We start from the raw sequence: 23438 nt of genomic DNA, 5'->3' as shown, positions 1-23438 counted from the left end.
CCCTATTGCAGTGACAAATGGTGATGTCGGCTTAGTGGAGAAAGGCAGGCCACCATGCCTCTACAGTAGTAGTAGTTTTAAAATAGGAATCTAGTCATTTTGACCTAAACTTGACTTCACGGATTTATTGGGTAGGCCAAAATGTTTGGTCAGGGTTTGAATGAACATTTTGGCCAACCCAATAATTTTTATACCACCCATACATACAAACAGACACTATGCTCAACCACAGAGGACTCCTGAATCCCTCCTCTGCTGTTTTTACATCAATTTTATTCTTACTTGTATCTTTACAGAAAATGGCACAGAAATCACAAGTTTTGAATACCTAGAAGTTATTACAGTTCCATATTTCAAACACTTCAATATCAAGTTTCTTTCTTCTGACTCTATGTACATTATTTACACACCAGGGGCTACCATCTAACTCTTCAAACCAAAGGGAGACAAAGACAAGAAGAACTGGGGAAAGTTCCATGAACAGAATGAATAAGAAATCAACTTCTGATATGGAATTAAAATCCCAACTCACTGTCTCAGGCCTTTCTCTTGCAAGGGATCCCCTGCAAAGGTGGGTGGGATGATAGAGAAAAATCCATGGCAGTGAGAGGGACACGTGTCTGGCCTGGGGGTGGAAGGGACACTGCAAAGACGCCATCAGTATGGACAAGTCCTCCCATGGGCAGACAGGAAGAAACCCCCGGCCCCTCTTCTAACACCATCACTGCCTGACTCTAGAGAACACGCTCCGCAGCTCACACCTGGCCTGAAGGTGTGTGTGCCTATAGTTTGGGTCTAACACTGGCTACCCCCTACTCTCCTTTCAGCCTTTTCTCACACCCTTCTTGTGATCAACCCATGATGCGTATTTATAGCTCCAGGCCCACTCCAGGAATGGCCTGGATCAAGTTGAGTCAAGATCTGTGGTTTCCTGTGTGTTCATTTTACAGCTGGATTGGGTAGCTCCAAGGCAGGGTACAAGCGAGCCAGTAATTTGCAAGAAGCTCTAAGGGAAGGATACCTTGCACAGCAAGTAGGGTCACAGGTAGGGTATCAGGGGTCAGGATGTTCCAGAACACATGCCCAAGGGTCCCAGCTGGTGGATTTGGCTTCCCAAAGGGGCAGTAGCTACAGCACCTGTGAGAGGTGCCCCCTGGTTGCAGGGCCCGCCCTGGCCTCACTGCAGGTACTGTACACCGCCCCCCCGCGACCCTGGCATCTTTGCCGGGAGGAACAGTGGGACAGGCTGGGTGTGGAGGGTGGGTTCCCGACACTGACCCTGAAGGGTGTGACATGAAGGCTGGCCGAGGAGCCCAAGGCCAAGGCTTTCCAAGTATAATCTGGAATCTGGGCCCCAGTGGTTGGGGGCGGGCAGAGGTTGTGCCTGGGGCCGGCAGGACAGGACACCCACACTGCAGAAGGGGGAGCAGAGTTCCGCTGGGGGTGCTGGGGAGCTCCGAACACCAGCATGGAGAGCAGGTCCTCCATCCCTGGGGCCGCGGTGGCAGTGTTTGCAGCTGAGGGCTTTGGGTCTGGGCAGAACAGAATCCACTGGTGGGTACAGAGCTGGGAAGGAGGGCGCTTTGGAGCAAGAGACCAGAGGTGGATTCAGACAATGAGAGGAGCCGAAGAACTGAGTGAAAGCAGCCTGAGGGGGTGGTCTGGGGCAGCAGAAAGGCTTCTGAGGCAGGGCTCTGAGGATGAGGAAGGTGCTAGACAGGTCAGGACTAGGTAGGGATGTCTCAGCGTGGCCCAAAGCCTCAGCCACAACCAAGCTGTGCCTGGAGTCACCCGGGGGTTGGTGGACGGAGGGCCTGTGGGGCCGGGAGGGTGGCAGAGGCCAGGCCTGGGCGCTGCCTGGGAGAACACCTCCCAACACCACAGGCCCCCATGAGGAGAGCAGAGTCCTGGGGCTCCTGCGTCTGCGCGCACCCTTGGCCTAAGCCACGTCCTCGAGCCGCGCTGGACTCAGCCTCTCCACCGGCCTGTCTTCTTCTGCGGCCTCCTCTCGCTCCGGCTCCTCGGTGTTGCGGGCCAGGCCGTCGGGGCCGGACACAGTCCCCAGCACCTTGGTACTGTGCTCCTGCGCTCTGGCGCGGAGCGCAGCGATGCTGTTCTCCCTCAGTTCCTCCTGGGACATGGCAGCGGGGGGCTCGGAACCCCGCTCCTCCGGCTCCGTCTTGTCGAGCTTGGGCAGGGCCTGGCGCTCCGCCTCGGGCTTCCTCCCTGACTCGGCTGCCGCCTCCAGCGACTTTTTGTGCATCCCTAAAAAGAATTGTTGGTATTCGGGTTTAGAAAAGCGCCTGGGAAAGCCATCTTGAACTGAAAAAACGGCAAAGATAGAGAGAGGCCAGAATTAAGGACGAGCAGAAAGCCTTACTGCACACACCACTGTCACGTGCGTCCCAGGGGATGGGGGCGGAGGCTGCGGCGGACCACCAGGCCCGGCAGAGAGCTCCTCCAAGCCACGTCTCTGGGCTCCTGGCACCCCCACCCCGGGGATCCTGTCTGTTGCTTCACCAGTACAGCAGTTGCTTCCCCTGCCCTCCCTCTGGGATTCCAGTTCTCGAACCCCAAGACAAACTGGTTCAGGTCCCCGTGGCAGGTGGGGAGATTTAAGGGGAAAGAAGTCCTTTGGGCAAAGCCAGAATGGTGGCCAAAGGGACCTCAGGGGCCCCCAAGCCCCCAAGAGGGGCTATTTCATTCATCACAACCCCAGCTCTGGCAAGGGAATAGGAGGATATATCCCCTGGGGCAATAGCCACTCCTTCCTCACAGAGCGAAAAAACCCACAGAATGAGAGTCCTAAGCACCGAGGGACAGACAACCAGCCCTGGGTGCAGCCTGCCCTCAGAGCACCCGCCCCCCCGCCCCAAGGGAGACTGGGAGGCCAGCTTCCTGGGGCCTCTCTCCGGCTAGGCTGTTGTGGCCACCAGGCATTCCTGCCTCAGGGCTCTGTCCCCTCCTCGGGAGCCCGCTCCTCTCGCCCCAGGGGCAGGACCCCAGGGAGGGTGCGGGCTCTTACCCAGCAGCCATGGGGCGCAGGAATCCATGATGCCGTCCTTGGCGGACTTGAGGATGGACTCCGGCAAGGGAATGGAGTGGCGCACCATGGCCCCATAGAGTCCATACTCGGCCATGACGCTGCTTCGGCCCCAGCACTTTTCCCGCTTCCTCCACTTGGCTCTGCGGTTCTGGAACCAGACCTGCTAGTGCAGAGGAACAGGTCAGGGGCGTCCTCTATGAGGCAGAGGCCAGTCCGCCCCCCCCTCCCCGCCGTGTCTGCCTGTAATTAAGGGCCCCACCACTTTGATTGCCAGTGGCCCCATTCCCTGGTGACTTTGGTTTCTCCAAGTAAGGGCATCCTTACTTAAGCTCACCCACCCCTCAGCACCCCTGGGGTTCCTCTTGGTTCAGGGTGTCCAGAGTGAGATACAAGTTCTGCAAGAATATGATGGGGAAAATGTTTTTTTTTTTCAATCAAAGCAGTTTAGGGTGACGCAGTAGGATGCCTCCAGGACTAGGTCTTGCAGCTGGGCAGTTCCCATGTGGTCCTCAGTTTGCCGCTGAGAAACCTGAGCCTCATAGCTCTCATACAAGGGTTCACACCTCCAGCATCCCTATCTGACTTGCAGAGGGACAGAGTCCTTTTCAGGGGATGAACTAGCAGTGCCTTTGGTTCAGGCTCTTCCTCCACACCAGAACTCCAGAGGCCAGGGCAGTTCCAGGCAGGCGAGGTGAGTGTGGACTCAGGCAGCAGAAGGCATTTCATCCAGGTGTCAGGAAGCCTGAACCTACCCAGAGCCGCGGGCAGGGGACACTCCCAGGAGGCCTGAGTCAGACTCCCTTCTCTGCCCTGTCCTGGGCAAGCCCTGCGGGGCCTCCGCTCACCCACTTTAGCTTAACCCTGAGTGATAGTTGGAGGAGCTGGGCAGCCATCCTTCAGTCGGGAGGGGTGATAAAATTCTTTGTGTGTGAAGAGCAGAGCACGTGAAGGTGGGGATCTAGGAGACCGCGGTGAGAGATAACCGCTAGGGGGCGCTTCTCTGGCCCCGAAGTCAACTGCTGCAGGGTGGGAATGAGCATGGAGTTCGCTCGATCTATCAGCAATACCCCAGCCTGGTTTTTGGAGGCGATCCCAAGGTCCCAGCCATGCTTGGAGGAGGGGGGAATGTCTTGGGCCTCCCAAGCAGCTTCCCTGAGGTTTCCGGCAGCTGACAGGAGCCAGGGCCAGGGCCAGGTGCACTGTCCCTCAAGCTGGTGAGCAGCCCTAGGGAGACAGGTGGACGCAGGAAGGACCTGGGGTCCCGGTGGCCCTCTCGTGTTCCCCTCACAGTCGCTCCACAGGCCCTGACCCTTGTGGGGTGGGTGGTGGTGAGACGCCCAAGCACCCCAGAAGTAGAGGGTGGGGTGGGGGGAGGGGAGGGCAGAGGCGGGTTCGGAAAAATCTATTAGTTTTCTGGGCGATTTCCATTCCCTCGCCTGGACCGGGTCCCCGCCCCTCCCTCTGGGCCCCCGTCCCCCGCCCCCCGGGCGGCGGAGGTTTCAGCTTTTGATGAAAAATTGCTCCAGCTCTATTCAGGAGGCGGCAAAAGAAGAGTCACCCCCAGGGGCAGCCCTGGGCTGATTGAAAAATAAGTTAATTTCTGTTTGAATCGATGGGCCTCAGGCACTGAAATATCACGGGAAATTAAAGCGGCTGCTCTCCCGGGATCCGCGGCATTGACCCGCACTAATTAATGCTGGGGAGGCAGCGCTAACCGCGCCGCGAGCCGCTCTCCTTCCCCGGGGGACCCCAAACACTCCTCATTTAACTAATTAGACGGGGAAAATTGGGTGTTAATTTGTTTAGGATTTTTTCCCCCTCCCCTTCTTCCCGGCAGCTCCCTTCCCGGCCCCCTCTCCACGCGCGGGGGCGCGGGAAATGAATGCGGGGCTCGCCGGCAGATGGCTGCCCCGGTCACTCTGCAATCTTCTCCGACTTGATTGCTTGATTAGGTCGTTAGCACATTTAAAAAAAAAATTGCTTGCCGTCTGGCGCTGGCGTGATGAGTGGGACGCGCGGCAGCGCCTGGGTAATTTATCTTTTTATACGGCGAAGAATTTGATTTCAATCTGCAGATATATGGGGCGCCTTTGACACCTGTTTAACATCGCGCCGCTGACAGCTTAACCCTTTGCTGCCTCGGCCGCGGGGAGGCCTGGGCGCGGGGGTGGGGGGGCAGGGCGCGGAATCCGTGCGCCCCGCGGTTCCCGCCACCGCCGCCGCCGCCGCCGCCAGGTGGCGGAGTGAGCGCCCCGGCAGCTCCCGGAGGCCCGGGATCTGCGCGGAGCGTGGCCGGCCGCATCCAGCAAGGGGGGCGCCCCAGTCGCCCCTCCGCGCACCCGCGAGGCCGACCTTCAAAGAGCCCCGCGGTCACCGGCGCTTTGCGGAAAGACCGCATGATCCGTGCCCACCTTTACGTTGATCCTGATTGTGTGTAGCCTGTTTGGGCATTTCCTCATTTGTAAATAACTAGGAACTTCTGCAAATGGGAGAGATGCGTCCTCAGACTGCCCCACAGCCCCTCCAACCCCACACTGACCCGCTCCCGCGCCTGTTAGAAAACGACCACTCCTGGCCCCCCGGGTGGCGTCGGCCCCGGTGAGCCGCACGTTTGCCACCACTGGGTTTGGCATCTCCTGGAAAGCTGTGGAACCAATGCAAGGCCTCCCCTCTACCCCGGTCTGGACCCAGACCGCACTGAGTGAACCTCGTCAAGGAATGGGTTTATGTGACCGGAAGGCTACTAGATGGCAGTGGAGTTTGGAGGAACTCGGCCCTCGGCCTGGCCTGGCTCTGCGTTGTGTATACATCTCTCCCCAGCGGCCCTGCCTGCCTGTCCAGCAGGCCCTCTGCAATACCCAAGGCCTGCGGTTTGTCTGAGACCTCTGTCCTCTGTCCTGCTCCCTCTTCCCCCTTAGCGCTTGGTCGTCCTCTACAAGTACTCACGTGTCTTAAGCTACATTTTCTCACAGGGGAAGCATCTAAAAGGGCTAAGCCACAGAAAGGTGTAAGTGGCTTCTGGTTTCATGCACCTGACAGAGAAGATGGCAAAGCGTGAACCCCTTGGTGATGGAATTCCAATGTGGAATTCCGAGTCTGACCACAGAGGGTTAAGGCTATCTTGATGAATCTTAAGTAAGCCCTCTGCATTCCGGGCAGGAGATGACCTTCCTGCTTGAATACAGTGCATTACAGAACAAGGCTGCTGGAACCCACGGGGTCCAGACTCCAGAATGTTTTGGATTTTAGAAAAAATATGTGGTGCGTATACTACATGTTATGTAACATTCTGTAGCAGCAGCATCTCCCCATAGTCAAACCCATCAGTTCTGATTTCTGCAGCAAAACATACACATATGCATGAGGAACAAATAAAGAGCATGAAGTCCCATCTGGTTTTTGCCAAGAATGAGTTTTGATGACAAACTAATGGAAGAAGTGTGTTTCAGCACGGTTTAGAATCAGGTATCCTGAAGAAGGGATTGTGGAGAAAGCAAAGGCAGAGATGCTCATTACCCATCCCCACCCCCGTCCCCCACAAGTGTTGATGCCTGGAAAGATGCATTGCCCTGCCTTCCCCAGGATCCCATGAGCTTGAGCAGGGGGCAGGGCTCTCAGATGGAAACAGCATCTTTCCTGGAACACTAAAGAAGGGGATGCCGACTTGGGATTCAGATCATTTCTGAGACCTGTAAACAGAACCATTTCCCCCAGTCTCTTGATTTGGACAACTGAATAACTGGTCTGCGGATCAGATTTTGTCCACAGACACTCCCAAGGGGGTTGGCGCCAGCTGGTCGTTCAATCCAGGAGTCATTCGGACCCTTGGTTATGGGCTCCTGAAACGCCTGGCTCTCTTTGAAGACCAGATGCTGCTCCAATTTATGGAAGAAACCTGGACAGCCAAAACAATTTCTCTTTAGGACAGTTGGCAGAGAAGCTGTAGCATTGGTGCCTTGGAGGGAAGTGGACAAGGAATTAGAATTAACCCTAACCACTCTTCATATTTGCCTTTCTCTTCCTTTCCGGGAAGCAACCAGCATGTGTGCAGAACTTAAACATTTGCCAGAAGCATTGAAAGTAGTCCTGAACTGGAATTCCCAACTGCGACAAAAATTGCTAAGTCATCTTGGGCAAGTTACTTGCCTTCTCTCAGTTTCAGTCTCTTCAAGCATAAAATAAGAATATCTACTTTTCTGGGTTGTTTTGGGGATTAATGAAATAAGTGAGGGTGCCTAAAATCAGTGTTTGTCCCGCAGAAGATGCTCAATAGATGCTTAGTTCGGTTGTTCAGTCATGTCCAACTCTTTGCGACCCCATGGACTGCAGCACACCAGGCCTCCCTGTCCATCACCAACTCCTGGAGCTTGCTCAGACTCATGTCCATCGAGTTGGTGATGCCATCTAACCATGTCATCCCATCCTAGCATCAACAGATGCTGCTTATTATTACTTCTGGTTTCCCTGATAGTTCAGTTGGTAAAGAATCCACCTGCAACGCAGGAGACCCCAGTTCAATTCCTGGGTCGGGAAGATCCTCTGGAGAAGGGATAGGCTACCCACTCCAGTGTTCTTGGGCTTCCCTTATGGCTCAGCTGGTAAAGAATCTGCCTGCAATGTGGGAGACCTGGGTTCGACCCCTGGGTTGGGAAGATCCCCTAGAGCAGGGAAAGGCTACTCACTCTAGTATTCTGGCCTGGAGAATTCCATGGACTGTGTAGTCCATGGGGTTGGAAAGAGTCAGACACAATTGAGCGACTTTCACTTTCATTATTATTTCAGTGGAGGCACAGAAAGTCAGTGGGAGTCTGTGCAGGGAGCAGGTTCATTAGTGGCATTACTTGCTCCTCTGGCCTCTTCCACATGCCCTGCAGCAAGTCTGGACTGACAAATAATAATAACAACCACCACCCCAGGAGATGCAGTGGGGGGGGGGGGACAGAATTAACTTCCAGGCTGTAAGATTTTAATACTGGTAGTCTCTAGTTTCCCCTCTAGGGGCTTCCCTGGTGGCTCAGACAGTGAAGAATCTGCCTGCAATGCAGGAGACACAGGTTCGATCCTTGTGTTGGGAAGATCCCCTGGAGAAGGAAATGCCAGCCCACTCCGGTATTCTTGCCTGGAGAATCCCATGGACAGAGGAGACAGGCGGGCTACAGTCCATGGGGTCGCAAAGAGTCAGACACGACTGAGTGACTAACACTAGACTAGACTTCCCCTCTAGGGGCCAATCAGATGCCCCCTGCAACACTCCCTGCATTTCTAATGTACCCCAGACCCTTGAGGCTCAAATGTAAGAGACCACCTAGGCTGTCGGCTATGAAAGGAAGCTAGAAGACCTGGATTGGAGAATCCTGTTCTGCCTCCAACTGCCTTTGTGAACTTGGACCCATTTCTTAACCTTTCTGAGCTTCTGATTCTTCATCTGCCCTATGATACCACTTCCTTGCAAGTTTGTTGTAAAAACTCAATAGAATAGTGCATGGGAAATGCCTGGCATGTTGTAAGAACTGGAAAACATTGGCCTGGTGCTGGATGAATTCTACGGACAAATGACCAAATGCTCGTTGACACTCTTCACATAAAGCCGGCTCCTCCCACCTCCCACCTTTGAGATTACTTCATTTAGGCCCCATTTCCTGCTTGGTCCCTTAGCTCTGGTAAATCCACAGTACTCCTTCAATTCCTCTCTTACTTTCCAGACTGCACACTTTCTAGAAGCCGCTGCTCCATGCCCAAGGAAGTCAGGTTGGAACTCTTCAGGAGGGCCGGCGTGCAGACCCTGGCAAGGACCAGAGCCCTGCCATCCTCTTCCAGGCCTCCGAGTGCCTGAGAAGGGGCCCACAAGGGACATCAAGGGTCACCAACTTGGGAGTCCCAGGCAAGGGAGAGCAGGGAAGGTCTTCCAGCTCAAGGAAGAGCCTGGGTTTCCTGGTACACTTCCTCTCATAGGTGGTGCCCCGGCAGCCCTCAGAGAGCCCAGGTAGGAGGCCTCTGGCTGTTGACAGCTGGTGTCTCCACACCCGGCAGAGAGGGGTCCAAGAGCTCGTGCCTTCACAGATGGACTGGATCCATGAGAGGGCTTCCTGCCAGAGGGATGCTCTTCTAGTCCAGGGCACCCTTCAAGCCAGCCAGGCTGTCAGCTCTCTGACCCCTTTGTGGGTAACCAGGGCATCCCTTGTCCTTGCAAGCTCCCAGCCTTCTAGCCCCACGCGACGACATGCCCAGGCCTCCTTCCCTCTGTGGTCCCTCCAGGGTCGCCCCCTAAGGGAGACACCATGCATAATAGATATTCTGCACATTGTGGCCCCTTGGCTACCTCCGGGCCCTGCCCTCCCGTCTTGCCCCAGGCCATCAAGCCCGGCTTCTTTGGCTCCGCGGCAGTTTTCATCACATTCACCTACCTTCTCTCCTCTCCTCTGGCTGGAAGCTGATTAATCTGGGTTAGTTGCTGGCGTGATTTAACGAGCTCACACTCCACACGTACTCAGCACTTCTGACAACATATTTCAGCACACCCTTTCCAGTCCCAGCTCAGGCTCAGAAAAGCTTGGCCCTGCTGTAGCCTCTGATGTCCACTAGAGGGCAGCTCTGCCTATGCTTCCTGGCAGGCCCAGGCAGCATCCTTCCCTGAATTCCTGGACAGGTCATTCCACTGTGTCACCCAATACTCCACTTTCTTCCATTCATATTAACTCACTTAAAACAGAGACACTTTTCCTGAGCCTCTGATCCAGTATTTTTACACTGGCTACATACAGTCACCTGGAGAGCTTTAAAAACAAATAGATAGGGCTTCCCTGGTGGTCCAGTGGTTAAGAACACATCTGCCAATGCAGGGGACACAGGTTCAATCCCTGGCCCAGGAAGATCCCACATGCCGCGGAGCAACTAAGTCTGTGCCCCACAACTACCGACCCATGTGCTGCAAGAACGGAAACCCATGCGCCCTAGAGCCTGTATTCCACAACAAGAGAAGCCCCCTGCAATGGAAAACCTGCTCGTGGCAACTAAAGACTAATCCCTGGGGGAGGGGGATCGGTGGGAGGTGAGAGAGAAGCTCAAGAGGGAGAGGATATATGTATACCTGTGGCTGATTCATGTTGACGTATGGCAGAAACCAACGCAATATTGTAAAGCACTTACCCTCCAATTAAAAATAAACACATTTTTTAAAAGGAAATATAATACAATAGTCTAGAAATCTTGAAGTTATATTTTTAGTTCTTTAGTTTCTCAAAATAAAGGCATTTGAGAACTTTGAGGAAAAGAAAAAAGGAGTAGCCACCGCTTGTCACAACTAGAGAAAGCCCTTGGGCAGCGATGAAGACCCAGTGTACCCCAAAATAAAAAAAAAACAAACATAGATGCCATAGCTTCATACCAAACCAATTAAATCAGTATTGCTAGGTGTGGGAGGCTGGCACAAGTAATTTTATTTTACTTAAAATATTTATTTATTTATTTGGCTGCACCAGGTTCTTAGTTGCAGCATGTGGGATCTAGTTCCCTGACCAGGAATCACGCCTGGGCCTCTTGCTTTGGGAGCACAGAGTCTTAGCCACTGGACCACCAGGGAAGTCTCTGGCATGAGTAATTTTTAAAAGCTGCCCTGGGACTTACCAGGTAGTACAGTGGTTAAGAATCTGCCTTCCAATGCAAGGGATGAAGTTAGATTCCTGGTTGGGGAACTAAGATCCCACATGCCTCAGGGTAAGCCCTCTAAGAGCCTGCATGCTCAGTCACTTCAGTTGTGTCTGACTCTTTGCAACCCCATGGACTGTAGCCCACCAGGCTCCTCTGTCCATGGGATTCTCCAGCCATGAATACTGGAGTGGGTTGTCATGCCCTCCTTCCAGGGATCTTCCCCACCCAGGAATCGAACCTGAGTCTCCTGCATCTCCTGCATTGCAGGCAGATTCTTTAATGCTGAGCCACCGGGGAAGCCCTGAAGGGCCTGCCTGCCTCAACAAAAACCTAGTGCAGCCAAAAGTTTAAAAAAAAAAAATTAAAAAGTAAAGTATAAAAAGCAATCAATCAATTGAAAGCTGCCCTATGTTTCTAATCCATTTCCCAGGCTGAGACACACTGCAGTCTTTTCCCATCCATGTGGTTATCTTTTAACTTCCAGGATGTAACCCCCTAAAACTTTGTTCCCCACCCTTGGGCAGGGACCACGTTAAAAGAGACAGAATGGAACAGCGCTAGTCAGAGAATCCAAACCTCATCCTTCCAAACATACCAGGTTGCTAAGAGTGGAGGTGAGATGGCTCTGTTTACTTGCACATCTGTAACGTAGGCATTCTAAATAAGTACAAATTCTGTCAGAAAAAAGTACAGTAATCACCTAAGTGAATAGATTAAAATACTGAGAATGAATGACCCACAGAGGAAATAAACTCAGTCTGGAAACCATTTCCTCTTCCCCAGGGCTGACATCTGGCAGGGGCTTCCAGAATGCCACATCCTAGCATTTCTCAGAGACACAGAAAGGACTTTGTGTCTGGCTCTGATATGAAGTCCATCCTAAAGGAAATCCATCCTGAGTATTCACTGGAAAGACTGCTGCTGAAGCCGAAACTCTAATACTTTGGCCACCTGATGCGAAGAACTGACTCATTGGAAAAGACCCTGATGCTGGGAAAGATCGAAGGCGGGAGGAGAAGGGGACGACAGAGGATGAGATGGTTGGATAGCATCACCGACATTAGTTTGAGTAATCTCCAGGAGTTGGTGATGGATAGGGAGGCCTGGTGTGCTGCAGTCCATGGGGTTGCAAAGAGTCAGACACGACTGAGGGACTGAACTGAACTGAACTGATATGAAGACTAGAAATCTCTTCTTCCCCTAACAGTGCAACTTATCCCTTCACCTCAACTTAGAGAGATGTAGAGGGGGGAAGTGCTTGCCCTCAAAGCATAAGGGTCAAGGAAATCAGCCACTATTAAGGGGGCTGACCCCTCATCACTGCAATTGGTGTTAATTATTCCAGTTTCTGTAGATAAGTGCTCCCTTCACCTTCATTTGCCCTCTTGAGATAGTACTTGAGTAGTACTGGGTTAGAATCACAGTCCACTACTTACTTCATCTCTCAGCCCCTCAGTTACCTCATCCAGAAAGTGGGGATAAGAATAGCATCTAACTCATCTAGTTGTTGTGAAGAAGGGATGAAAAAAGGCATGGAAAGCACTTAATATCTGGGACAATGCTATGTACTAATAATGCTAATAATAACAATACTTTTGTTAATTTTAGAGAATTTTTATTATTATTAGTTTACAAATGAATAATATGAGGCCTAGAGCTTGGCTTCCTGGCAGTGAAACAAAGATTAGAAGTAGGTATGTCTGACTTTAGGATTCCCTGGTAGCTCAGCTGGTAAAGAATGAGCCTGCAATGCAGCAGACCCTGGTTCAGCCCCGGGTTGGGAAGATCCCCTGGAGGAGGGCTTTGCAACCCACTCCAGTATTCTTGCCTGGAGAATCCCCATGGACAGAAGGAGGCTGGTGGGCTACAGTCCATGGGGTCACAAAGAGTCAGACACTACTGAGCGACTAAGCAAAGCACACGTCTGACTTCACATCTACTCTGGGTTCTCATTAGACAGTAGGTCTCAGATACATCCAGGGGCTTCCTTGGGTTGGCCCAGCTGTCCACCTGGGGCTGACCATTCCACCAATGGCAGCCCAGAGTTGGAATGAGAAAGGTGACCCTGAGGCAGCGGCTCTCTGGGAGGGATTCCCCCTCTTCCTTTTACAGATGAGAGACGGAAAGTGACTTGGCTTCTGCCATGCCTGGTGGGCGTCAGAGCCAGAACTAAGATCTGGATCCTTGATAGAATATAAAGTCCCTTAACCTTTCTATTCCACCTGAGGATGTCTAACTTCAGACTTGGAGCCTCTAATAACTTCCCCCCTTTCTTCTTTTCAAGGCAAAAGGAGAAGAAGGTGGCAGAGGATGAGATGGTTAGATAGCACCACCGACTCAACAGACATGAATTTGAGCAAACTCCGAGAGATAGTGGAGGACAGAGGAGCCTGGCGTGCTACATTCCATGGGGTCACAAAAGGGTTGGACATGACTGAGCGACTAAGCAACAGCAAAGTGCACCTAAGGATGGGCACTACCACTCAGAGCCAGTCCCCTCCCCTCCCCCAGCTCTCGGGCCCTTGTGTGTTTGGGAGGGGTGGTTAAGGGTGAAGGGGTTGTTGTTGTTCAGTTGCTCAATTGTGGTCCGACTCTTTGCAACCCCATGGACTGTAGCCCGGCAGGCTCCTCTGTCCATGGGATTCTCCAGGCAAGAATACTGGAGTGGGTTGCCATTTCATTCTCCAGGGGATCTTCCCGACCCAAGGATTGAAACTGCATCTCCACGTCTCCTGAGCTACAGGCAGATTCTTTACCACTGAGCCACTGGGAAAGCCCCCTACATCAACATGCTGAGAGGAAATGAGGAGGAACAGTGGCGGTGTAGTGAAGCAAGTGTGTTGGAGTCTAAAGGGGCTCCGGTCCGAACTCTAGCCTCAGGTCCCCCACCTGTAAAGTGGGAATAGTAATAGTACCTAGCCCATCGAGTGTCCTGAGGATTTTGGGGGAATAGAATATACACCATGGATAATAGAATATACTTAAACTACCTCTAGAAGGAACCAAAGGAAACTGGTAACTCCTGCAGGGGCTGCTGGTGGGTAGTGGGGAGAGAGACTTATGTTTCCCTTTGGCACGTGAATTTGTCCATTCAAAAAATAACATTTTATGAAAAAAAATTTTTAATGAAAACAAATAACTTTTATAAGTGAGTTTGGGGGTGGAGGTTAGAACAGTAGTATCTGGTACTCAATAAATGCTCAGATTTTTTAAACTAAAGATTTCATGCATGACCTCAAATCATCTCTGTTCCCCCAGCTTCAAAGCAAAGGCTTCAAACCCAAAAGGCAGGTGGTGAACGAGTGGGCTTTAGGTGCAGCCTAAAGGGACCTTAGGTTGGGTCCTTATGTCCCCCACTTGCTAGCTGTGTGGCCTTGAACAGTTGCTGTGCCTGCCTTTCCTCAGTTATGAAAGGAGGCTCGTGTTCTCTCCCTTACTGGCTGTTACTAGGGTTTAATAAGATCAGAGCTGAAACTGAGTGATCTGAGCCCCACGCTGGGCCCACTGGTAAACACGACACACATGACTTTATCACAGCTGCAGCTGCTGCTGTCATCCCCATTTTACAGATGAGCGATGGAGGTTCAGGCTGGTGAAGTGACCTGTCCACAGTCATTCAGCTGGTACCTGGTGAGGCCAGGATGGTCCGACTCCTGCGGAGTGGGTGTCCCTAACCACTGCACCACCCTGCCTCTCCTGTGCACGACCCATAGTTAGAACACCAGACACACGGGAATTGCTCTGCAGGTTGGAGCTTTGATAGACAGTCATCACTAACAGATGTGAAGGCCTTTCCCAGGCCACTTAGTAAAACATTTGGTTGGGCATGCGTGCTAAGTCATTTTAGTCGTGTCTGACTCTTTGCGACTCTACGGACTGTAGACCACCAGGCTCCTCTGCCCATGGGATTCTTCAGGCAAGAATACTGGAGTGGGTTGCTGTGCGCTTCTCCAGGGGATCATCCTGACTCAGGGATCAAACCCGTGTCGTGTTTCCTAGTCTCCTGCATTGGCAGGCAGGTTCTTTTACCACTAATGCCACCTGGGAAGCCTCAGAATATTTGGGGATTGGGCCATTTGATAACTCACACCTTCTGGGGGCAGCATTTAGCTGAAGAACTAGGCAGTGCTGGAAGAGATACCGAGACCCTTGCCTTGGTTCACCCATAGCCACAGATTCCACAGTCAATCTTTGCAGTCCAGGAAATCAATGTACTCCACACCCTTGGCTCCTCCATGCTGGTGCTGGTGATTTCAGACACCAACCTGTAGACAACCCCTCAGACGATTTTAAGAAGTCTAGAGTCTGCAGGCTGAGCGTCTATAGAAATGCAGTTACAGCTGAGAGCAAGCTCTCCTCACAGCCTTCAGACTCTCCTACCCACCACTACCACCACCACGGCCAAACACATTTTAGGACAACCCACTGCAAGAGACAAGCTGTTCCATTCTACTGGTCAACAGTGCAAATGTGCAGCCAACCAAATGGCAAGTCTGGCAACCTCACCAACCCTGGCTGCTTGTAAGGACCAACTCTATCTTAATGAAGGCCAGGTAGGGGTTACCACCACATGTGAATTGGATTGGGTCTCGGCTTACGCACACACACACACACACACACACACACACACACACACACACACACACACACACACACACACACACACACACACACACACACACACACACACACACACACACACACACACACACACACACACACACACACACACACACACACACACACACACACACACACACACACACACACACACACACACACACACACACACACACACACACACACACACACACACACACACACACACACAGGATCCAGAGTCAACATCCAGCCCTTCCCCACTGGAACTTAGTTGGGTGGGGATGATGGATCCAGGCCACCACGGATAATGCACCAAACAGATAATCTGCTTATGAATAATTGAGCTTATTGTTAGTGTCACTGTCTAAAGCCATTGGCTGAAATTCCCAATAGACGTCCAGGGGAGAGGAAGGCTCTTCTGGAAAAGCAGCTCTCACCTCTTTCCCCATTCTCTGGTTCTCCAGTGAGTAAGTGCAAAGAACCTACACACCTTATTTGGTTCCTTCGCCAGACTTGTCCCCTCCTCGCTCCGGCCCCCCACCCCCAGCACACATCACACCTGGAGACACAAAGGAGGAGGAAATTCAGAGCAGAAGGGTTTCAGGAAGTCGGGACCCTCCCTGCCTTTTTCCAGCCACGGCAGGTCAACTACTCTGGGTCACTCAGGTATCCCAACAAAAGCAGCTCTGGTTCAAGGTCTTGAATCAACCTCAAATCTTCTGGAAATGTTCTTCCACCCCAGCCCTGCTTCCTCCTCATGGAGGTCCTGTCTGGAGAATCATCAGACTTCATTTCCTCCTGGAGAAATGATTAAGCAGCCCATTCCTGTCCGCCAAGGGGAGTCCTGGACTTGGGAGGATCCTGCGGCTGCTGAAAGGAGACCTGGCGCCCAGCACAGCTGAGGACAGTCCCAACCGGTCAGGGCTGGCTCTCCACAAAACTCTCCGGTAAGGGGTTGAGGGGAACGACTTAATGAGCACCTCCTGGGCTAGTCCAGGAGACGTCCAGGAGCAGGAGCCCTGGGCAGGACTAGCTGCTGGGTTGTGAGAAGTAAGGTGCCTCAGGTGGATGGAGGCGGTGGGGAGTAGGTAGGAAGGGAGGGGGCAAGGTCTTCCTCATGGGGGAGGCAGCTCCCCTCCACCCCTAGGCATCCAGGCCTTGAAGCAGACATTTACCGCCTGGGAGATAACCTGCCACACCAGAGACCCTGCTCAGAACCCTAGACCCACCCAGAGCTCTATCTGCAACCACAAGTGCCCCTCACAGTCTGCCATACTCCTCAGGAAGCCCACAGTCTGCAGCCACAGGCCACGTCTTGTCTGCCAAGTCTCCCATCCTTCCAGCAGCACCCGTCTCACGTGGTAGGTGATCAGCTAATATCTGCTTAAATGAACTGTTGCATGAGGATGTGATTACAGACAAGCGCACACTCAAGCAGCAGGGTGAGAGAAGGGTATGTGGGAGCCTGGGGCAGTCGATGTCCCTGAGGGTGAAGAAAGTGTGAGAGAGGGACTCAGGGCTGTTTTACCTGTATCCTGTCTTCGGGCAGCTCCGTTTTCATGGCCAGCATCTCCCGGGCATAGACATCAGGGTAGTGGGCTTCATTGAATGCCTTCTCCAGCTCCTCTAGCTGGTAGGAGGTAAAGATTGTCCTGAGGGGAGCAAACCCAGACAGTCAGGACCCCGAAAATGGAAAGAGTTTGTCCCAGAGAGGATAGAACAGCCCTCCCCTATGGGTCCTAAACAGCCCCCAAACCCAGCCTGGGCCAGTGCAATCGAATACAACCCCTCTCTCCCTCCCCTATCCCCACACACCCTCTGGACTCTTCTTCATTCCAGTCTGAGGGCCCACTCTCCCTTCTAGTGGTTGGGGCATTATTTCAGCCCTCAGGGACATTTCATACTGGGAATCTTCCTGAAAATGCTTTGAGGGTAGGGTGTTAAGACACAAGTTTTAGGAAAGTGCAGAAAGCCCCTATTCCCCCTCCCAGGCACGGAGCAAAGGGCTCACCAGGTAAATAAGTGCCTCAGCCCCAGGCAGGACCTGCCGCCCCGGGCTCCTCTCACAGACCGGAGAGTTGATCTTTTAAATTGCACTCAAGAGTTCAAAGACTCACCGGAAGGTCAAATGCAGCAGCCGCCCCAGGGTTTCTACAGTGGAGAACAAACCAAACCTCCCAGCCCCTCACCCCACCCTCCTCACCCGCTCCTGAGAGCTGCCCTCAGAGTCCTGGGGGCGGGGAGAGGGGGACGGGGGTGCTCTGTCCTTTCTGGTGCTCCAAAGGCAAGGGCCACCTTCCCACCGCCCCACCACACCCAGGTTCAGCCACTCACCCAGCGGGAGCCCCATTTAGGGGCAGTTCACTCAGGCCATCCTAAGAGAGCCTACCTACACAGCCCCCAACCCACGTAGAGCAGTTTACATTGACCTATTTTGAGTTATTAACATAAACTGCTTTAAGAGTCCAGTAAAAGCTACATCTGCTCTGCTAGCAAATGGATATGCTCCAACACAAGACAGTTTTCCACCTCCAACATTTAGGGGGTTCATAATCCCCCTTTCTCAAATAAATACACTACACATCCCCTTACCAACATAAATTCTCTTTTCAGACCTGAATTTCACCAAGTTCTAGGCGGCCTTTATCCTGCATCTTCCTCAACAAGCTGGGGTGTAATATGGTCCAGATTTTACAGACTCAACTTCTACAACGGTTGAAGTAGAGCCTCTGGGATTTGAACCCTGGGACCAGTGAGGTTAAAATCCTTCACTGCAGCCCTTGCCCTTACCCAGCCTGAGTAAAAAGTACGGATGGAAACCCCATGTATTCCTCCTGCCGGTGTCGGCTTTAGCATCCTGGAGGATGATACACGGGATGTGTGAGAGAGAAAGATTCTGCTTTTTATGGAAAACGACTGGTTTGATTCTAAATCGTTGCTCCTATTCTCTTGGGGGTAATGGAATGCTTATGTATACAGAAAGTTAATTCTTCAGAATTTTAAAGATCTGCTGCTTTCTATTTCTCTCCTGCCACTTACTGAAAGGGCCCCTGAACAGACAGTCAAAATAAACAATCAAAACGTGTACATCTTCTTCAAAACTAGGAAAAATGAGACCCACAGCTATTGTGGCCTGGCCAAAGCCAAAGAGGAAAGATGATGGCAGATCATTCAGTGGTTCAAGTGCCAGACTCTGCTTGGGAGAGCTCTCACTCAAAAAAAAAAAAAAAAAGAACAAAACAAAAACAAGAAAGAGAGAAAGAAATTAAGAAACGAAATGAAATGAAACGATGCCTCAGATCCCTAGACTTCCCTGAAAAATCCCACGAACAGAAGAATCTGGCGGACTCAGTCCATGGGGGTCGCAAAGAGTCAGACACGACTGAAGTAACTGAGTACACACACACCAGACCCTTCAGTTTCCCATTGTAACCAGTCTATCGGAGCTGAGCCTTACAGGTAAAGAGAAGAGGAAAATCGCTGAGACTCCATCCCCACTCCCCTCTCTAACTCCTCCAAGCCCCCTGTTTCTGGGAGGTTAAGGGATCTTCGTCTCTTATCACCAGATTCCGAGGTTTCTTACCCAAACTCCCCAAATGAAAGATGCTCAGATTTTTTTTTTTTTTTACTAATTAAAAATGGCACCAGCCATTCTCCTGTCTTCAATAATCTGCTCCCCACACACGTTAGAAATAGCCTGAAACCTAGTGCAGTTGACCAGTTGTCCTGTCTCCTAGGGGACCCCTCTGAGGCACCCAAAGTTTTCCCCAGTGGAAAGGGTATCAAGTGAGGACAGAGGGTCAAGCACCTTAAGTATGGACTTTGGGCTGTGTGTCAGCCAGCTCCAAGTGCCACGCAAGGAGATGCCCCTGTGCAGAAACACTGTCCTTGAGCTCCTTGCTCAGGGAATCCTTTCCCTACCCCAATTCGGGCAGCGGCACAGAAGCCGGACTCCCACCTACCCTCCCAGTCCTTGTCCCTGCTGGAGGTCCCCTCGGCAGCCCAAAGGCAGACAGGATTACCAATGCGCCTCCCACCTGCCAACCTGCTAGCCTGGGACCAGCCTGAGTTGGGTGCCTAGGAGGCGTTTTAATGAATATTTGTTGAACCGATGAATATAAAAAAATGACCCAGGATCAGGACTAAAAACAACGTTTCCGTTCACAATAAAACACAACAAAACAAAAACAAACAGCTGCCTGAAGGGAACAAACCGAGGTCACCAAGAAACCAAGTCAAAGTTCACCCACATTCAAGTCGAAACCTGTAGGGGTCTGAGAAGTCAGGAAGAGCCAATTTAAAATGTGGGGTCATTTCCGGGGGTGAAGAAAGAGAGAAACGCAGATAAGCACCCAGAGACAGTATGCAAAGAGGATAAGAACAAATTGGGGAGAAGAGGATGAGGTTGGGTGGGGAGAAGGAGAGCACCCCAGGGGGAAATGTCCACAGGGCAGGAGGGAACCCTTGAGGGGGAGCCCACGTGCCCTGGGACAGAGAGAGAATCGGGAAAACAGAGCCAGGGTGAGCGCAGGGTAGCGCCTGCAAGCAGCACCTGCAGAAAGTCAGGTCGATTTTTGTTCCTCACTGCTTTATTTCTTGAAACCGTCCCGAAAAATTGACACAAGGAATTGGTAGCAGAGGTGCAGGCCACGGAAGAGAACGTGGGTCTCAGGCAGGGGCATTACTTTGTAGGACTGAATTTTAACTTTCTGCAAGTGATGTCTGTTTTTAAAATATTTAAAGGAAAACAAAGCCAAATAACCTCTCTCTTTTTAGTCAGTATGCTCCAATGCAGCCCACTCCACTCCAGCCAGGGCTGGTGGGGGCATCCAGTCCACACACTCCTCCCTCCCCATTTTTCAGACAAGGAAACTGAGGCTTAGGGATCACAAAGGAGCAGAAGCCAAAAGCAAATTTGCCATCCATGCGGATATCACGCTAAAGATTTTGCCAGCGATGGGAGCAGAAAGACAGGGGGTTGGCGGCTCTGACAGCGACAGCGGGGAGTAATGGGGGACCGGACAGGGGGCAGAGGAACCGGCTGGGGCGGGAGGTGAAAGCAGACCTGCCCGCCCAGTGGTGTGCGCAACTCTCCGAATGTGCCAAGGTGGGGATGACATATGGGTGTCTCCAGCCCCTCTCTGGGTAGGGTTTGGCCCTATTTGAGGCCTCTCCTTTCTCCCGGAGAAGCAGGAGAAAGCCTGAAACGTGCGGCTTCCCCGGCGGCCTCTCCTAATCCTCACCCGGCATGGCCGGACGCCAGGGCCCCGGGAGGATTCCGACCTACCCGTCCCGGCACAGCCGCGGACCTCAGATCTACAGCTGGCGAGATTCGGGTCCGAGGGACCCGATATCCCGAACTGGGGACCGCAGGGGATGGGTGAGCACGAAGGTGACAGAAAGCGCTGCAGGTGCCTTACCTGTGTCGCCGCTTCTTCCGTTTCTTGGTCTGGTTCAAAGCTGATTTGGACATTTTTCGGTCGCTGGAGGAAACATCTTCAGAATCTGAAAAGCGGGCGGAGGCACAGGCGGCAGAATGGAGTGGGGGGTGGTGGTGGCGCGCAAGGCAGCACCCGGGAGCGTCAGGCTCCCGAAGTCCCGCGAGGGCCCCACCCCGGCGGCCTCAGGGAGCCGCCCGGCCTGCTCGGTCTCCCCGGGAAGCCCTCGGCGAGGGCGACCCCGTCCCTAAGCCGCGGCTGTTTCTACCCAGGCCGGCGCCGGAATCCGGAGGTGGTGGACGGATTTCGTTGTAAGAGAAGCAAAGGCCCCAACACGCCTGGGACGCTGACGGCGGGGGAGCGAGACAGCCTCCCGGGTCGCAGGGTCCCCCTCCGGCGGTGCTCGGGGCTCTGCGCTCTCTCTTGCGCTTGCAGCCCCGGCGCCGGGGCGCAGAAGGTGGCCCCCCATTCCCTCTGAGCGGATCCCGGGGCGCGGAGAGCTGGACTCCGAAAAGGGCTGGGGGCTCCCCGAGCACAGCCCCCTTCCCACTGCCCGCACCGTGCGGCCCCGCTCGGGACTGGAGAGATTGCGGTGCGCCGCATTTCGTTGCCTCTCCAGATAGTAATAAAAATAAATAAATAAAACGAGAGCGGAAAATCGGGGCAATAGAAGAGCGGGAACCAGAGGCGGAGGGCCGAGCTGACGGAGAGGTGCGGCCGGGAAAGCGGCCCGGAGGTTCAGTGGCCCCCCAGCCCGCGAGGGTCGGGATCCCGAATACCGTGACGCTCAGGTGGGATCGCGGATGCCGACCGCTTGGGCTGCTGCGGTGGCCAGGTGGTCCTGAAGCTCGCGAGGCGAAAAATCAAACCCAGCTGACCAGTGCGGGGTGGGTGGGTGGGGGCTTGGAACGGAGAGAAGGAAGAAGGGCAAGACAACTTTGGACATCAGGGCTGGGGCCCGAAGCTGGCATCGGCTTCCCCGGGCGCTCACGCCCAGAACGGAATCGGGCCGTAGGAGCGTGGTTCCTCTGAGAGGCCGCGGCCCAAGTGGAGCAGAGAAGGGGGACCCCTGGCCTGCCCCACGGGCTCCGACACCCTAAGCCCCTTTTCCAGTGGGGCCCCAACCGGGCGCTGCCGCAGAACCAGGTTCTAAGCGCAGACAGGACAGCTAGGCTGCCGGAAACGCGGGGGCCCAAAGCCGGCCACCGCGGGGAGCATCCTCCCGGCCCCTCAGCCCAGGGCGCGCCGACCCCAGGCCAGCGCTGCGACCCTTCGGCCTGGCACCAACTTCTGCACCCGGAGGAGGAGGCCTGGCGATGCAAGCCAGAGCCGACGGCGTGGGGTTCCCTGTACTCACCCCAGTCGGGGAAGCCACACAGCCTCGCCCTCACCTACCCGAGCTGGCCGTCTGGCTGGTGTCCAGCGGCCCCGACGCTCTGCCCAGCGGCTGCAAGTGGACGCTCTGTGGGTCGGACAGCACTTCCAGGAAGGTGGGCTGTGCGTAGAAGCCGGGGAGCCCCCCGGGCCCCAGTAGCCCCATGCCGCCCACTCCTGCAGGACTGAGCACGGAGCGCGCAGCCAGCAAGTGCCCAGGGGCCAGACCGTCGAGGGTAGCACGCGGGTGGGAGCTTGGGGGCTCCTTGTTCAAGCCCAGGATCTCCTGAATGCCAAACCCGGTGCACCTGGCCGGGGCGCCCCCCGAGGTACTCTTGGCCACTGTCTCCGCTTTGGGCTTGCTCAGCGCTTCCCCCGCTTTCCCGGTCATCTCTCGGCTCTTGGAAGGGCCGAGGCCGCAAGTCTTGTGCTCCCCCCACCCCCCCGGCTGGCTCCCCGCTCCACGAAGTTGGTCCCAGGTGCCCCCTGCTATGTCTAATGCTCTGGAGCCCCAAGGAGATTCCCCTTTTATCCAACCAGGCGGCAGCCCAAGTGGGGTCAGAGCTGAGCAGCCAATCACCGGGGCCAAGAGCGATTAGGAATTCCAAAAAGCTGGCAGCTCCCGCCGCAGGCAGCGCTGAGGGGCCAGGGCGCTGGGGGCCGGGGCACCGGGTGGGCTCTGTAGGACACCCATGGGTAGGGATCCCCAGAGACTGAGATGAGGCAACAAGGTTCAGGGCGGTCCCAGGAGGTGGGTGGCTGGGGATTCTGGGCAGAGCCAGCTTGGACTGTCCCTGGAGTAGGGTGGGAGGATGGGCTGAGGGCAGATGCTAGAGACTGGGAGCCCTGCTCCCTCCCTTCCTCAACTCCTATTCAGGTTTGGCAGGGTCAAAGAAGCCCAAATACGGGACCCCTGGGGAAAAGGAAGAGCAAGGAAGGAGCAAGCGTCCTGGGCAAGCTGTGTGGTGGCAATGGGGAGAAGGAAGGGCCTGGGGCTTGAAGTGGGAGATGTGGGGATCTCCAAAGCACAAGATACAATGCCTAGTTCAGAAGAGCTGCTCAGTAAATATCCCCCAATGAATGAATGAATAAAGGGGTCAGGTGTAAGGGTCCCTGGAAGTAAAGAGGAGTGGTGGTGACTTCTTTTGGAGAACACTGGACATCTGAACATTTTCCTAGAATAAAGCATGAAGTTCGCCCAAAAAGTTTGCTCTTCTATCCATCCCCTTAACTAATATGTATTGAGCCCTTACCAGCTCTGAGCTAGGAGCTAGGGGTTCCCAGTCAATCAGGTGGACAAGTCAGAGGGTCTGCTATCTGCTATACCTCAG

At 53.8% G+C, this 23438-nt stretch overlaps 1 protein-coding gene across 1 annotated transcript; it reads right to left on the bottom strand.

The window, feature by feature from the left end:
- Positions 1-253: 253 nt before the first annotated feature.
- VSX2 (visual system homeobox 2) lies at positions 254-22498 on the bottom strand. The gene is made up of 5 exons (XM_081509191.1): positions 22129-22498; positions 20716-20800; positions 16824-16947; positions 3026-3206; positions 254-2265 (listed from the first exon to the last, which is right to left on the bottom strand). Exons 1-5 carry the CDS (start codon positions 22496-22498, stop codon positions 1940-1942), a joined length of 1086 nt encoding a protein of 361 aa, XP_081365317.1. The 3' UTR covers positions 254-1939.
- Positions 22499-23438: the final 940 nt, after the last annotated feature.

This window comes from Giraffa tippelskirchi, chromosome 7 (genome assembly GCF_054371585.1).
Source record: "Giraffa tippelskirchi isolate mGirTip1 chromosome 7, T2T-mGirTip1v1.2.pri, whole genome shotgun sequence".
Taxonomy (NCBI): domain Eukaryota; kingdom Metazoa; phylum Chordata; class Mammalia; order Artiodactyla; family Giraffidae; genus Giraffa; species Giraffa tippelskirchi.
The sequence above is the reverse complement of the archived record's forward strand: the minus strand, read 5'-3'. Positions and strand labels throughout refer to the sequence as shown.

What these genes read in the sequence shown, in the direction of transcription:
- VSX2 (XM_081509191.1), bottom strand. Translation starts at nt 22,498, where the DNA reads ATGACCGGGAAAGCGGGGGAAGCGCTGAGCAAGCCCAAAGCGGAGACA. An exon ending in CGGAAGAAGCGGCGACACAG is followed by an intron (nt 16,948 to 20,715) that starts GTAAGGCACCTG and finishes TGCTCCCCTCAG; the next exon opens with GACAATCTTTACCTCCTACC. An exon ending in CTGCGCCCCATGGCTGCTGG is followed by an intron (nt 2,266 to 3,025) that starts GTAAGAGCCCGC and finishes AATTCTTTTTAG; the next exon opens with GGATGCACAAAAAGTCGCTG.